The sequence below is a fragment of the Atractosteus spatula genome, chromosome 10 (assembly GCF_055471065.1).
Source record: "Atractosteus spatula isolate fAtrSpa1 chromosome 10, fAtrSpa1.hap1, whole genome shotgun sequence".
Lineage (NCBI taxonomy): Eukaryota > Metazoa > Chordata > Actinopteri > Semionotiformes > Lepisosteidae > Atractosteus > Atractosteus spatula.
This window is the reverse complement of record NC_142715.1, coordinates 2044866-2060704: the sequence shown is the minus strand read 5'-3', so window position 1 is coordinate 2060704 and position 15839 is coordinate 2044866. Positions and strand designations below refer to the sequence as shown.

The 15839-nt window shown below is 42.7% G+C and overlaps 1 protein-coding gene across 1 annotated transcript in view; it reads left to right on the top strand.

Moving 5' to 3' along the window:
- LOC148824502 (scavenger receptor cysteine-rich type 1 protein M130-like) overlaps window positions 1-15420 on the top strand; it is a 49400-nt gene extending 33980 nt beyond the window's left edge. Inside the window, exons 10-21 of the mRNA XM_088926156.1 lie at window positions 699-926; window positions 1124-1222; window positions 1396-1710; window positions 5956-6258; window positions 7172-7510; window positions 10266-10454; window positions 10811-10909; window positions 11173-11244; window positions 12304-12390; window positions 12777-12863; window positions 13054-13125; window positions 15251-15420. Of these exons, the coding sequence (XP_088782282.1) occupies window positions 699-926; window positions 1124-1222; window positions 1396-1710; window positions 5956-6258; window positions 7172-7510; window positions 10266-10454; window positions 10811-10909; window positions 11173-11244; window positions 12304-12390; window positions 12777-12863; window positions 13054-13125; window positions 15251-15420 (2060 nt within the window). The remainder of the gene's footprint in view (window positions 1-698; window positions 927-1123; window positions 1223-1395; window positions 1711-5955; window positions 6259-7171; window positions 7511-10265; window positions 10455-10810; window positions 10910-11172; window positions 11245-12303; window positions 12391-12776; window positions 12864-13053; window positions 13126-15250) is intronic.
- Window positions 15421-15839: the final 419 nt, after the last annotated feature.

Genomic DNA, 15839 nt, shown 5'->3' with positions numbered 1-15839 from the left:
ATAATTCAAGCTTTAAATAAAAGATTGGTAGGTGGTCAAATCTGAATCCCTCCCACATTCTCATGAGGCAGCCTAAGCCATTTACAGTCCCCAAGTCAGCCATTGAAAGCAGTCCTCCCACTGGAATCACCAAGCATCCCTCCCTTTTCAAACTGCCCTGGCATCCACAGAGCTCCAACACCACCATGATCACCTCTCAATCAGCCTCTATTCCCATAGTCCTCTCTCATCTCCAAAGAGGTCCACCACAACCATGTTCCTAAGACCACTCTCCATCCTGCCCTCCGTTCTATCCATTCCTTCCCTCCTCATCTGTTGTCTCCATGCCTTGCCCTATTCACTGCTTCATGCTGTTCTGTGGGTGCCTGCCCCAATACTTATTCACAAGGAATGAGCCAGGGAGCTGCCGCAAGGTTGCAGTCGAGGTGAATGGGGGGCGTGGAGCTAGAAATGAAGAAGGCAGCCAGCCAGTATTTATACTAAAAATAAAGAAAGTGTGAAATTAGAATTTGATATCCTACCAAACACCTTAAACCATTTTGAACATTATTATAAATATGTGTAAAACAATATATTCTTGTAAATAAAAGATTGTCATGATAAATTTACAAAAAACAATGTTGTTCCCGATAACCCTTTTATGTTATGGTACTGATGTCTGACTGACAATAAAATGTGATAATTAATCATTTTTTTAGATTCATCCCTGTCAGCTCTAGACGGTGGAGTCCGGCTGTCAGGAGGAGAGAGTCACTGTGATGGCCAGGTGGAGGTTTACTACAACAGCACCTGGGGGAGACTCCTCCAGCACTCCTTTGGCTACAGAGAGGCCTCTGTGGTCTGCAGACAACTGGGCTGTGGCTCAGTGGTGCAAATATTCAACTCCTCTGTGTATGAGACAGGCAACAGTGCTGTGTGTCTGACAGGTATTCAGTGCTCTGTAGGACAAGCCTATAACTCCTCTCTGTATGGGACAGTGACAGTGTTGTGTAGTTCAAGTCTATAACTCCTCTGTGTATGGGACAGTGACAGTGCTCTGTGTCTGACAGGTATTTGGTGCTTTGCAGTACGAGACTATAACTCCTCTCTGTATGGGACAGTGACAGTGCTATGTGTCCGACAGGTATTCATTGTTCTGGGGCCGAGTCTCACCTGGTGAACTGCAATTCTCCACAGACAGTCAGCTGCAACATTGGACAGGATGTGGCCCTGCTCTGCTCAGGTAAGAGCAATTGAATCTGTTTGATTTTTTTTCATTAGTTCTTATTAAGTTATTGGAGAGCAAGTGTTTAGTTGTGTGTGATCCTTTGGTACATATTGTGAAAACAGGAAACATATGTGTCAGTCATGTTTATAAATATGTGTCTGTATCACTAGATACCATCTCTCTCCTAGCTCAACACTCCCTCAGGCTGGTTGGGGGAGGAGATGATTGTGCTGGGAGGCTAGAGGTTTATCACAATGGCTCCTGGGGGACAGTCTGCGATGACTCTTGGGACCTGGCAGACTCTCAGGTGGTGTGCAGGCAGCTCCAGTGTGGGACAGCCCTCAATGCCCCAGTACCAGCCTCCGTCAGCCAGGGAACTGGACCCATCTGGCTGGACAAGATGGAGTGTCTGGGGAACGAGTCGTCTTTGTGGGAGTGTCCATCAGCAGGGTGGGGACAGCAGGACTGTGGTCACAAAGAAGATGTGACAGTCCTGTGTTCAGGTACAGAATACCTAATTGGTTTATTCCAACAAGGAGATGAGATTCTGATGACATAAGGGTCCAATATAACTTGCCTGATAGTAATGTAGCTCTCAATTTTCCCAAAATCACTCACGAGTGTTGTTGCAGCCTGGGATTCTGGTTTGTGACTGTGTGACCCTGGGAGGTTGGAGGTGTCTGATAGACATCAGATTAAATCCATAGTCTTATTGTAAGGACTTATAAGCAAAGATACTGATTTCTCTATGTAATGAACAATGAAAATGGCTGGAGGCGTACAGATAAAAATGTTAACAAAAAGTTAACATAGACATATAAAATATCTGAATTATTTAACAAAATGATCCAATAGTAAAGATCCGAATGTGAAGACATTTGTGAAGGCATATTTCCTGATTTCCTAGTTTTCCCCATATAATAATAATAATTCATTACACTTACAGTATATAGAACTTTTCTGGACACTCCACTCAAAGTGCTTTACAGGTAATGGGACTCCCCACCACCACCACCAATGTGCAGCCCCACCTGGTTGATGCCACACATCACCTATTAGTGGGGAGGAAAGCAGAGTAATGAAACCAATTCATAGATGGGGATTATTAGGAGGCCATGATTGGCCACCAGGGCTACACCCCTACTCTTTTCAAGAAACACCCTGGGATTATTATTGACCACAGAGAGTCAGGACCTCAGTTTTATGTCTCATCCAAAGGATGGCACCTGTTTTACAGTATAGTGTCCCCATCACTACACTGGGGCATTAGGGCCCACATGGACCACAGAGCGAGCACCCCCTGCTGGCCCCACTAACACCTCTTTTAGCAGCAACCTTAGTTTTTCCCAGAAGGTCTCCCATCCAGGTACTGACCAGGCTCATAGCTGCAGTGGGTTGCTAGTTGTGAGTTGCAGAGTGACATGGTCTGTCTATATCAGTCTCTTTCATTGACTGTTAGGCAAACTGGTGACATATGAGAGTTGTCTTGCTTGAATAGCTCAATACAGGTCCTGCCATAGCATTTCAAAGAGATTTACATCCAGACTTTGACTTGACCAATCCGAAACATGACAGTTCTTCTTTAGCCACTCTGTTGTAGATCTGCTTGTATGTTTAGCATACCTGTCCTAGTGCATGACCCATTTCTACTCAGCTTCAGTCAGTCAACAGATGGCCTGACATTCTTGACACAAATGAAAACCACAAAACATTTATCAATGTGTCCATAAAGTTCAGCTTTTGACCTATCTCTGCAGACAATATACTTCCAGTAGTCTTGTGGATCATCCAGGTGCTCATTGGTGAACTTGAGATGAGAGGCACCATTATTTTGGGAGAGGTTTTCTGCTTTGCCCTGGGATGGACTGGTGTCCCATTCCGGGTTTACTTTGTCTTGCAGTTAGAATCCAGCACCCTGCAACCCTGAGTTTGAAACATCTGGTAAATGGATGGATGTTTTCTTCCTGGCTATCCTTGCATGAAAACCATTGCTGTTAGGAATTTTCTTGAAGGTCAAGCAACTAACACACGGAGAGCGAGGACCACAGATTCTCAGATACTTCTCTAGAGTTCTTTGAGTAAAAAACATCCTGGGTGATATTCTGGGATGCTCTTGGAGTTATCTTGTTAGCTCCTGCGTAGAGTCTCCATTGTCATAAATATTTGCCCCATATGATTAGAAATGGTTTTGCAACCATGTTCAGACTGATAAGCAACTACTCTTCTCCGATAGTTTGGACAGTCCTGTCCAATATAACTGCTTGTTTACTTGTTACCCAATTATTTAACAATCTAATTATTCCTTTAATTAAAATAAACTATGGGACCCAGCTATGCCAATATTTTTGTCGGCTGGGTAGAACGCTTCTTCGCTTCCTACACTGGCTATGTCCCTGACCTCTACAAACGATATATTGATGACCGCGTTGGTGCCACCACATGCTCCAACGATCAGCTTGAGTTCTTCCTGCACCATTTCACCAACTTCCACCCGTCCCTCAAATATACGGTTAACATATCTTCCACTACTCTTCCGTTTCTAGACATCAACTTCTCCATCAACTACCCCCGACTGTCCACTTCAGTTTATTACAAACCCACAGATTCACACAGCTACCTCCTGTACAGCTCATTTCACCCCAACCACACTAAAAACTCTCTTCCTTTTTCACAGTTCCTTAGGCTACGACAATTATGCAGCAACAACATTGACTTCAAAAACCAAGCCCTCAAAATGTACTCCTTTTTCATCAACAGAGGATACCCCAGCAGTGTGATTGACAGGGCCCTTGCCCGAGCCAAAAACACTCCCTGGACCATCAACCCGATCAGGAACTCCAGCCGTAACAACCGCACTTTTCCATCCTACAGGATGATCCCTCCATTGGGGCCCTCTTTTCTGATCGCCCTATCATCTCATATCGCCGACCACCTAATCTGCGTAACCTCCTTGTTCACAGCTCCCTCGACCGCCCTCAACAACCATCCACACCAGGCACTTTCCCTTGCAACAGAGCTCGCTGTATCACCTGCAAGTACACATCCACCACCACACTCATTCAAGGCCCCTCAGGACAATTCCGGATCACCCAGACAGCATCTTGTACCTCCAGCAACCTTATTTACTGTATCTCTTGCAGTAAATGCCCAGCCATCTACATTGGAGAAACAGGAAGGAGACTTGGAGACCGCTTCAGAGAACACATCAGGGCTGTGAAGATTAAAGAGCTCTCCGAGCCCATTGTTTCTCATTTCACCTCCGACGGCCACGACCACTCTAATCTCTCCATCTGTGTTCTCAAAGACGGTTTTCCGATCTCATACATCAGAAAGACCACCGAAACCAAAATTATTCTGCAGCTAGGATCACACATTCTCCCTTCTCTTAACGACAGACTACTGTTCTTTTAAATTTTCTCCATTCATTGGAAGTTTCTTTTCACACCTCTCTGCACCCATTCTCACTTCTGACTTCACACCTCTTGATTGGCCTCTCTTTCTGTCCCCTGCTCCCGCCTCTCACTCCTCCCCCCTCCCAACCTTTGTTCTTCCGCTGCTTTATCTTTGCCTATTGCCCTGTCTCTCTCACACCTGAAGAAGGCTCCACGGCCGAAACGTTGTGTTCTCTTTCTTCTTTTTTTCAGCATGGAATAAACCTATTACTTGTTCCTTTGCAGCCTACGCATGCTGACGCAGCTACCCACCTAAAATAAATTAAACTGATGGATCACTAATTTCCCAGGCGATGATGCTTAATTATTCACTGTTTTCTATGTTTTGCACCATTTTATCTAAAATAAATCAACTGATAAATCTAAACATTTTGGTTGTAGAAAAAATAGCAATGAACAGTTTCAAATAAAAAAATATAATGGTAAGACATTGTTAATTCCCATAATCACAAGCTTTTTTTCTCTGCACTGTATTAATATGCATGGAGGCTTGATTCATACATTGAATATGCTGAGCTGTCAAAACAACTCAAGGTCCTGAGCACACTAATGGAAAATACGTTTATGAGCATTCAGGGATCAGGAATAGCTGAATTCGTAACCTTTCTCATATTCAGTCTGTGCTGTGCTGTCAGTGTTCCATGAAAGGATGTTAAACAACTATCTTTCATACAGTTCTTAAATCTTTTTCTGTTATCTATCATGCTTTTCTGTGCTCACAAGATTGCCAGCATTCGTAGAATGCATTTCTATGCTTTCCTGTGCTTACAACATTGACATTATTCCAAAATCATGCACATTCTTCTACCTCGCTAGCTGCTGGAGATAACTTTTTTAAATACAATTGGTCACTTACGTTAGTAGCACGCATTACCATACAATGGCATAGAATTACATTGTAGCTCTTGTGTCCACTCAAGTATTAGCGTGCACTAAATAGTAGTACGTAGGCTGCGTATTTGACACAAACTTATTTTATTTAAATAGAAAAACACGTCCAATTTTTTCAGTGCACACAACAAAGTTCCAGGGTCATGTTGCATACCACTTAGCGGCACTCCGCATACCATAGTTTGAGAACCACTGTTCTAAAGGGTCAAAGTTGAAATTAACAACTCAAAGTCATGAGGACGCTAATGGAAAATTAAGTTTTTGAGCATTCAGGTATCAGGATAGCTGAATCTGTAATCTTTCTTATATTCAGTCTGTGCTGTGCTCTCAGTGTTCTGTGAATGGGCAACAGTCTTTCATACATAATAGTTCAGTTGCTCTGACAGTTTCCTGTTTCATTCGCAGAGCACAAGCAGCTGAGGCTATCTGCAGGCTGTTCAGGACAGGCAGAGGTTTACTACAATGGTACCTGGGGCAGCATCTGTGCCAACAACATGACAGATACCACAGCTAAAGCAATCTGTACTCAGTTGGGCTGTGGAGACCAGGGTAACTTTAAAGAGACAGTGTCCAGGCTGAATGCTGCCCCCCGGTGGCTGGATAACATTCACTGTCGAAAGCACGATTCCACACTGTGGCAGTGTCCCTCTTCACCCTGGGGTCAGAATGAGTGCTGGAGCACTGAAGGCGCTGAGATCACCTGTTCTGGTAAGGTTCACTTCATTATTATTAGCAGTAGAAGCAATGGAAATCAGATTCTATAAATTACATACAGTATGTCTCTATTCCTGAGAGACACCTACAGGAAATAATGAGCGCAACAACTGTATCAATAATGGAACAAGTAATAGGTTTATTCCATGCTGAAAAAAAGGAAAAAGAAAACACAACGTTTTGGCCGTGGAGCCTTCTTCAGGTGTGAGCATGCTGCCTACGCATGCTGACACAGCTACCCACCTGAACTACAGTGTCAATAATGTTCTCTTTAATCACTGCTCACAGTGGACACTGGAGCTGAGTCACATCTGCAGGATATTGCAGGATGAGTTGCCCTCTGGATACTGACCAGAATATTGTCACAACCATGTTGTAAAACAGCAGACAAAATAATTTACCTTAATTAGGATACATTTCCTCAATTCGGTCAATTTAAGGCATCATTAATTATATGAGACTTTTTAAAAAATGAACTTTTCATGATAGGTCCAAAGAGAGACAATGCTCTCAAGCCATCACCACAGGAAGAGAAACCTCAACAGTACTGTCCAGGTGAGCTCACTGTGTACAACTGCCAGTCACAAAGAGTCAGTAGCCTGAGGACACTCAGAACCTCACTGCTCTCTTCTAGTCACTGAGCTGAGGACATTCAGTAACCTCACTGCTCTCTTCTAGAGTCACTAAACTAAGGACACTCAGTACCTTCACTTCTCTCGTCTAGTCACTGAGTTGAGGACACTCAATAACTTCACTGTTCTCTTTTACAATCACTCAGTAATAAAACAGACATTATTTAAGGTCTCATTTGTTTTCAGTAATATGAACTGGTGATGTCATGCACTCCAAATCTGCCACTAACTTCTCATCCAGAACCTCTGAGCCGAACTGATCCTCTAACCTCCCTGTTCTCTCTCAGTCCCCCTGGCTCTGCGCCTGGCTGGAGACACTAACTGCTCAGGCAGGGTGGAGCTGCGGTACGAGGGCTCCTGGGGGACAGTCTGTGATGACTCCTGGGACCTGCAGGATGCCCAGGTGGTCTGCAGACAGCTGGGCTGTGGGGATGCAGTGAGTGCAATAGGAAACTCCTCGTTTGGAAGAGGGAACGGCACCATCTGGCTGGACGAGGTGAACTGTACAAGCAGTGAGCACCACCTGTGGGACTGCTGTCACTCTGGACTGAATCAGAGCGACTGTGTGCACAAGGAGGATGCAGGGGTTATCTGTACAGGTGAGAGGAGTCTTAGTACTGTAGATAAAGAAGATATCAGATCCCTGGAGAAGATACACTGATGTTACTGTATACAGTGGTGTGAAAAAGTGCTTGCCCCCTTCCTGATTTCTTATTTTTTTGCATGTTTGTCACACTGAAATGTTTCAGATCATCAAACAAATTGAAATATTAGACAAAGATAACACAAGTAAACACAAAATGCAGTTTTTAAATGAAGGTTTTTATTATTAAGGGAAAAAAAATCCAATCCTACATGGCCCTGTGTGAAAAAGTGATTGCCCCCTAAACCTAATAACTGGTTGGGCCACCCTTAGCAGCAACAACTGCAATCAAGCATTTGCGATAACTGACAATGAGTCTTTTACAGCGCTGTGGAGGAATTTTGGCCCACTCATCTTTGCAGAATTGTTGTAATTCATCCACATTGGAGGGTTTTCGAGCCTTTACCACTTTTTTAAGGTCATGCCACAACATCTCAATCGGATTCAGGTCAGGACTTTGACTAGGCCACTCCAAAGTCTTCATTTTGTTTTTCTTAAGCCATTCAGAGGTGGACTTGCTGGTGTGTTTTGGATCATTGTCCTGCTGCAGAACACAAGTGCGCTTCAGCTTGAGGTCACGAACAGATGGCCGGACATTCTCCTTCAGGAGTTTTTGGTAGACAGCAGAATTCATGGTTCCATTTACCACAGCAAGTCTTCCAGGTCCTGAAGCAGCAAAACAGCCCCAGACCATCACACTACCACCACCATATTTTACTGTTGGTATGATGTTCCTTTTCTGAAATGCTGTGTTACTTTTATGCCAGATGTAATGGGACACACACCTTCCAAAAAGTTCAACTTTTGTCTTGTCAGTCCACAGAGTATTTTCCCAAAAGTCTTGGGGATCATCAAGATGTTTTCTGGCAAAACCGAGACGAGCCTTTATGTTCTTTTTGCTCAGCAGTGGTTTTCATCTTGGAACTCTGCCATGCAGGCCATTTTCGCCCAGTCTCTTTTTTATGGTGGAGTCATGAACACTGACCTTAACTGAGGCAGGTGAAGCCTGCAGTTCTTTGGATGTTGTTGTGGGTTTTTTTCTGACCTCTTGGATGAGTCGTCGCTGCGCTCTTGGGGTAATTTTGGTCGGCCGGCCACTCCTGGGAAGGTTCACCACTGTTCCATGTTTTCGCCATTTGTGGATAATGGCTCTCACTGTGGTTCGCTGGAGTCCCAAAGCTTTAGAAATTGCTTTATAACCTTTTCCAGACTGATTAATCTCAATTACTCTGTTTCTCATTTGTTCCTGAATTTCTTTGGATCGTAACATGATGTCTAGCTTTTGAGGATCTTTTGGTCTACTTCACTTTGTCAGGCAGGTCCTATTTAAGTGATTTCTTGATTGAGAACAGGTGTGGCAGTAATCAGGCCTGGGTGTGGCTAGAGAAATTGAACTCAGCTTTCCAAACATGTGATAAACCACAGTTGATTTATGTTTTAACAGGGGGGGCAATCACTTTTTCACACAGGGCCATGTAGGTTTGGATTTTTTTTTTCCCTTAATAATAAAAACCTTCATTTAAAAACTGCATTTGGTGTTTACTTGTGTTATCTTTGTCTAATATTTCAATTTGTTTGATGATCTGAAACATTTCAGTGTGACAAACATGCAAAAAAATAAGAAATCGGGAAGGGGGCAAACAGTTTTTCACACCACTGTATATCTTCCATCACTGGTTACACTCTGACTGAATAAGCGAAGATCATCAGTCACAGGTTTTTGGTTTGCGTAAACAACATTAGCATCTGAATCAGGACATGATGGCTTTTACCGCTGAAATTATGATTTTCCCTCTAGGGATTCAAGTAGAGGTATTTTATTCATTCAGACAGCTATAGACAGCTGTGGGTTTGACTTACTTTGCAACTAAAAGCAAGATGATGAGTGTTTCTATAGCCAGTCCGACAACAGCGCTAGTAGAATAAGAATGCTCCTCATCATTGTCATATTGTTTGGGTGACAGGGCCTTCTCCTGTTATGGAACAAGTAATAGGTTTATTCCATGCTGAAAAAAAGAAGAAAGAAAACACAACATTTCGGCCTTCTTCAGGTGTGAGGTGTCACACCTGCTCACACCTGAAGAAGGCTCCACGGTCAAAACATTGTGTTTACTTTCTTCTTTTTTTCAGCATGGAATAAACCTGTTTCTTGTTCCTTTGCAGCCTACGCATGCTGACCCAGCCACCCACCTGAACTAATTCTCCTATTATGCCCCCAAGCTCTGAAACTCTCCCCAAGGATATCAAAGAGTCACCTTCTCTAAACTCCTTCAAAACCAGACTCAAACCCTCTTCTTCAGAAAAGCCTTTACTTAACTGGTTCCATTCTTCATCCCTCTGCTTTTCTTAGTACCACCATCTACGGCCTCCTCTGTATATTGTAATTGTGTTTTATCTTGTGTATTCTTTTTATTTATTGTTGTTGTCATTCTGTAAAGCGCTTTGAGAAGCCACCTTTAAAGGTGCTATATAAAATAAAGTTTATTATTATTATTATTATTATTACTATTATTACTATCATTGAAGGCTCCAGTCTTTCTGTCTCTCAGATTCCCATTGTTGCTGTAGTCTCTCCTCTTCTCCCTCAGTGATTTTCTAACAGTCTTGATGTGGGAGCTTTTACCATTTTGTTGATATTGGGTTAACACTGGGTTCCCTTCCACCTCCTGAAGGGAAACGCAGGGAGAAGGACATTTTATGTGTCAAAGCCTGTATGAGCTCAAGAGAACATCTCCTGATCCCTGTTCACCCCCTGTCTCCCTCTCCCTCAGGCAGCACCAGGACAACACCCCAGACACAGCCGTTGGGAGGCCTGTCCATCTCGCCCCTGGTCCTCCTGCTGCTGGGAGCTCTGCTCTTCGTGGCACTGGCCCTGTTAGTGGGGCAGCTGATCCAGAACAGGAAGCTTAGGAAAGGTAGGGAGGAAACTCGCCATCCACATAGTGACCTCTAGTGGTCATTACTGTCAATCACACAGAGCTGAGATTTCTATAGGGAACTTCAGAAGACAAAACTGATGGTGATGAGCCAAGGTGTTTCAAAGTAGAAGTTCCTTCTTGGTATATGGTATTGGATAGAACCAGTTTTAACTGGGTAAAGAAATCTAGTAGAATTTTAGAACAGATTCTCCACAAAAACAGATGCAACTTTGCTGATTTGTTTAAAACCTTTAAATGCACAAAAGGTCAAATATAAAATACTTCAGAAGGGAACTGATTTCTTGTGTGCCTCTCCCTACATACTAGCCCTGAGTGTCTGTTTCTTCACATAGCCCTATCTAAGGGAGCACTCGCCCCCTATCATGATGCCGTCTACGAGGAAATAGAGTGCAAACTGTCCAGAGAGGGAACCTACAGCACCACCAGGAGAAGTGAGTCTTCATAAGTGATTAGTCTCCACCCTCTGAGGAAGATCTGAAGACTTACATGTGTAGGAAATCTCACCAAACGGATTTTACACCTGTAGAGTTTTCTTTCTTTACTTGTGTCAAAATGAAGAAAATCAACACAGCTCAGTTCCAGATCTACCTTATAAACATAAACTATGTGTTACTGTTAATACCCTGGATTCTCTCCCAGTAGGAGACAGTACTGACTGACTGCAGGTATTATTGATCTGTCCTCCTGTTCACAGGGAGATTCCTCTTGGATAAGTTGCCCTCTGGATATGATGATGTGGAGGACAGTGAGGGAGACCCAGTACCAGGTGAGGGGAGATGGAGCCAGGAGACTCAGTGTGGGTGTGGGAGGTCTTCAGTCCAGTACTCACTCTCATCCCAAACCAGGCTGACATTTAGAAAACCAGTGTAGAAAATCCTGAATCTTAAAAATGTAACCATATATGTTTGATAGCTTATAAAGTCTGCTCTTCAGTGTTGACTCACGCTACCCTTATCTCGACAGATCCCAGAGGCTGAGCAAAACTAGTCCTGGTCAGTTTTGGGGTGGTAGATAAGGTGGTGCTTTAATTGGTTTTGATAGAAAAGGAAATGCTCAGGTCCAGAATGATGACTGGGAAACAGTTTGCTGTAAAAGCTGCCTTTCAGGTCAGATGTTAAATCAGCAACCATTCACCACCAACTATTTAAAATCACATTTTACAATAACTTTGCAGCTCTGTGGTCAAAGTAAGTTAAAGAAAGTCAGAATCCTGAAGTGTACATTATCTGTCTTTCTGTGTGGTTTAGGGGGCTTGATAACCTCTCAGAAAGATGAGATCTCAGAGGACTATGATGATGCTGTACCTCAAAGCCCAGATGCCTTGTCAGGTGGGTTATTTCAGTCCAGTCCCATGGGGAAACCCTGCACCGATCTCAGTGAGTTTGACTCTCTCTACCCTCTCTTTGATCTCAGCCTCCGAATAGAGTCTGTTTTATTCTGCACCAGTCACATGGATCTGACTCTCTCTCTCTCTCTGTGATCTCAGTGACTAAGTCTGGGTCACTGTGCTGCCAGTGTCTAGCTCCTCTTCAGTTTCTCATAGTGTCCACATCACTACTCTCTCTGATCAAATACAGCCAACCTTCCTCTGCCCTGTTGTCCTTCAACATCTTAGTTGAAAATCTAGGAACTGTTTTAAATTTATTACAGAAGTGAATAGGACTATACGTCAGGTTCTCTGTTCTCCTGTACTTAGAGCCTGGAGTTTTAGTTCCAATGTGATGTTCAGTTAATCAGTGTGTTCTGAGGAGCTTCAGCAGTCCAGTGCTCTAGATGACTCAGTGCTCTGATATGTGTCACTGAATCTGTGCTCTTTGTGGTTCAGGAGAGCTGATGTCCCCTGTGACAGAAGAGGCCCCAGAGTACTATGATGATGCTGTAACTGTACCTCAGAGTCCAGATTCCTTGTCAGGTGGGTTATTTCAGTCCAGTCCCCTGCACCAAACCCAGCAACTCTGACTCTCTCCCCTCTCTCTGTACACTGCATAGCAGATCACACTGAGTCTGGATTATAGGGCTCACATCACTGCTCTCCCTGTCCAAATACATCCATACGGCACATTCCTGTTGTCCATCAACATTTTAGTTCAAAATCTAGGATTAATTTTAAAATTTATGACAGAAATTAATAGGAGATGAAATCAGGTTCCCCAATATCCTATACTTAAGAGTCTGGTGTTTTCATTGTAACATGATGTTTAGTTAGTCAGTGTGTTCTGATGAGCTTCAGCAGTCCTGTGCTTTAGATGAGTCAGTGTTCTGATGAGTGACAGTGAAGCTGTGCTCTGTGTGCTTCAGGAGAGCTGATGTCCTCTGTGAAAGAAGAGGCTTCAGAATACTATGATGATGCCATCACTGCGCCCCAGAGTCCAGACACTGTGTTAGGTGAGTTATTATAAATAATAATCCTGAGTACACCCTGTACCAGCCCGCAGTAGACTTTGTCTTTAGAAATTACTCTAATAACCTAATTTTATATCTGCAAATAAACACTAACTGGAAGAGTAGAGGTATCTGACAGGCCAGTCTGTGTCACAATGACAGAGCCATTACTGACCTGCTCTTCTGTTCAAAGGGAGACTCCTCTCTGATGAGACACCCTCTGGATATAGTGATGTGGGGGACAGTGAGGGAGACCCCACTTCAGGTAAAAGGGGCCACAGCCAGGGGGCTCAGTGTGGGTGAGGTAGTTCAAGGATGGGAAGATAACCCCCAGTAATCCATCTCTGTGCCACTCTCATCCAAGACAAGGGGGCTTCAGACGTTTTGCAGTAGCAGTGGCTACACTGCTCTGTACTACAGGGATCAATATTAGCCAATACAGGCTGAGAGACTGTACTGGTGCAAGGTTACACCTCATAGATCAGAGTCTCATTGAAACCCAACTTCTGTCACACCCAGCCAATCAGATTATTTAAATTGATCAGTAGCTGATCAATTCTGAGAGATTGAGCTCTGAACAGAACAAAGCTTCGGATTCTCCAAGACCAGGAATTGTGCTCTCTGACTGCAGGGAGAATTAATAAGTCCAGAATATACTGTCAAAGGATTTCCTCACTGTGGTTTTAGAGAATTGGAACGTCATAAGCATAAGTGAAATCTGCACTGAATCATCAATTCTTCTTAAAAAGATACAATTTTATTTGAAGAAATTCCTATTCTAGGCTTTTGACTACAATATTGTAACAACTATTCTGTATATTCAAACCATTACTCGGCTAACAGCCATTTCTATCACAGCAGATCACTCCTCAGATATGTTCTATATGCTTGTTGTTTGTTCTGCATGTCATGGTTCTATCAGTAAATTGTATATTTTTTATTTAGATTGGTTCATAAAAGTCAGCAAGTCCTCTTGCAATTTACTGTTACAGTTTCCGATTGTTACAACAAATTAAAATGTTAATTCATTATACTGATGTGACTATGGAAGTGTTTTTAAAAATCTAGATACACCTGGCTAGTGTCAACATTTCCCATTCTCAGGGGCTTCAAAGCAAGGATATCTTTACTGAGATGAAGGGGTGCAAGATTCAGTGATCAGTTCACCTTGGTTTACCTTAGTTAATTATGTTCTGGGTAAGTGTCAATCAATAGTACAGGAAAAACAGAAGGCAAGAAATCCTTGTCCAGATCAGCCGGAAAATCCAGATTGGAGTTTAGGATTTGAACCTCATTAAGAGAGCTTGCCATTCTGTGGTTTCTAGAAACTTTAATTGATTGTTTTGAGATTCCCTGGGCTAAAACAGCCTCTTCTTGCCAGTGGGAGCATTTTTAGAACAGGTCTATAGGCTGAATGTATAGTCATTCATGTTGCAGCATCCAGGTTCACAAAGAGAGACAATAAACTATAGGTCGCATTTTGTGTGTTATAAAAAAGCAGCTGTATCTCTTCTTTTGGCGTGTGTAGGTGTTCTGTAAAAATTGAATACTTCGTTGCAGTTTGGGATTTTTCTGGGTGGTTAGAACGTAGATCTCTGAAACACCTTGTACATCTGTGCATGTGTGCTGTATGTTTATGCTGTGTGTTGTTTAGTGTGTTTTGTCATTCGTAACAAATATTTAACTCATTGTGCCTGAAATATTTTTTTCCAAAGTTGTGCCATAGAATAAAGAACTCATCTGCCTCTATCTATACCAAAAGTTTGGGTATATTCTTGGCAAACTTTTTACAAGTTGGGGGCTAAGACTACTTTAATTATTAATTTATCTACTCAGACATTTCTGATATTCACCATTTTCATAACCCTTGTTTGTAACAATATTATTTTAATAACTGACTCATTTGACAAACCATATTTGTCAAGGGCCATTTTTTCGGATAGAGCAGTGGGGCTGTGGATAAGGATCTGTGCCTGTGGTTGGAAGGTTGCTGGTTCAAATCCCATAGCTGCCAGAGGAATCCTACTTTACTAGGGCCCCTAAGCAAGGCCCTTAACTCCAGCTACTCTAGAAACACCATATAAATGGCTGACCCTGTGCTCTGACCCCATGCTTCTCTCCCTATCTGTGTGTGTCTCAAGAAATTGTACTTGGCTAATAAAGTGATCTTCTTATTTAAAACATTAATTTTGTGATACTATCTATTTCTACCATTGTTTATAAACAATTCTTATACATTTTAAAATAACATACAATTTTAAAATTGCATACTATACACATGATTAAAAATTCATGGGTCCTATCTTAATGAATTCCTAAACCAAAAATATCAGCTTGGAGAGTTATTCCTGTCCACTGCCTGTCCCTGAGTCTGTCTCTCTCTCTGTCAGGTGTCCCCCACACTGGCCCTGGATTGGACAGGGTCCTGCCCACACTGCCCACTGATGAAGGAGCTGCTGCCCCTGACGGGACTGACTACGATGATGTTGGGGACGAGTCTCAGGGAGAGGATGGGTGCTGTGAGACTGACAGGGCTGTCTGGGAGAAGCTCCTCCTGTAGGTCTAGACACAGAAGAGCTTCACCAACAGAGTCACAGTCTTAAAGCAGCTCTGAGCACTGAGACAGTCTGTGACCTGAGGCCACTTCACCCCACTCTTTCTATATACTGATGATGTCTGTAGCCTGGCTGCATTTCACTGTCCTCAATGACTTTATCTACAGGAAGTGCAGTTTAGGTTTTATAACACAGACTGAGCAGATATGGTATCTTCAAGGTCTCTGTTTTCCTACAATTTGATATGTTTCAGAAATAAAACTATTCACTGATGTAGAATTCTGAATCTAACATTTCTGTTGGGGAGAAATTTGTATGCATTTTCTTAAAGTTTTGTTTTTAAAAATAAACTTTTTAAAACCATTCAGTTGTAATTTCTTATGTGTGAGATTAAGAGAGTATTTGTACATCACGATGATAAAAA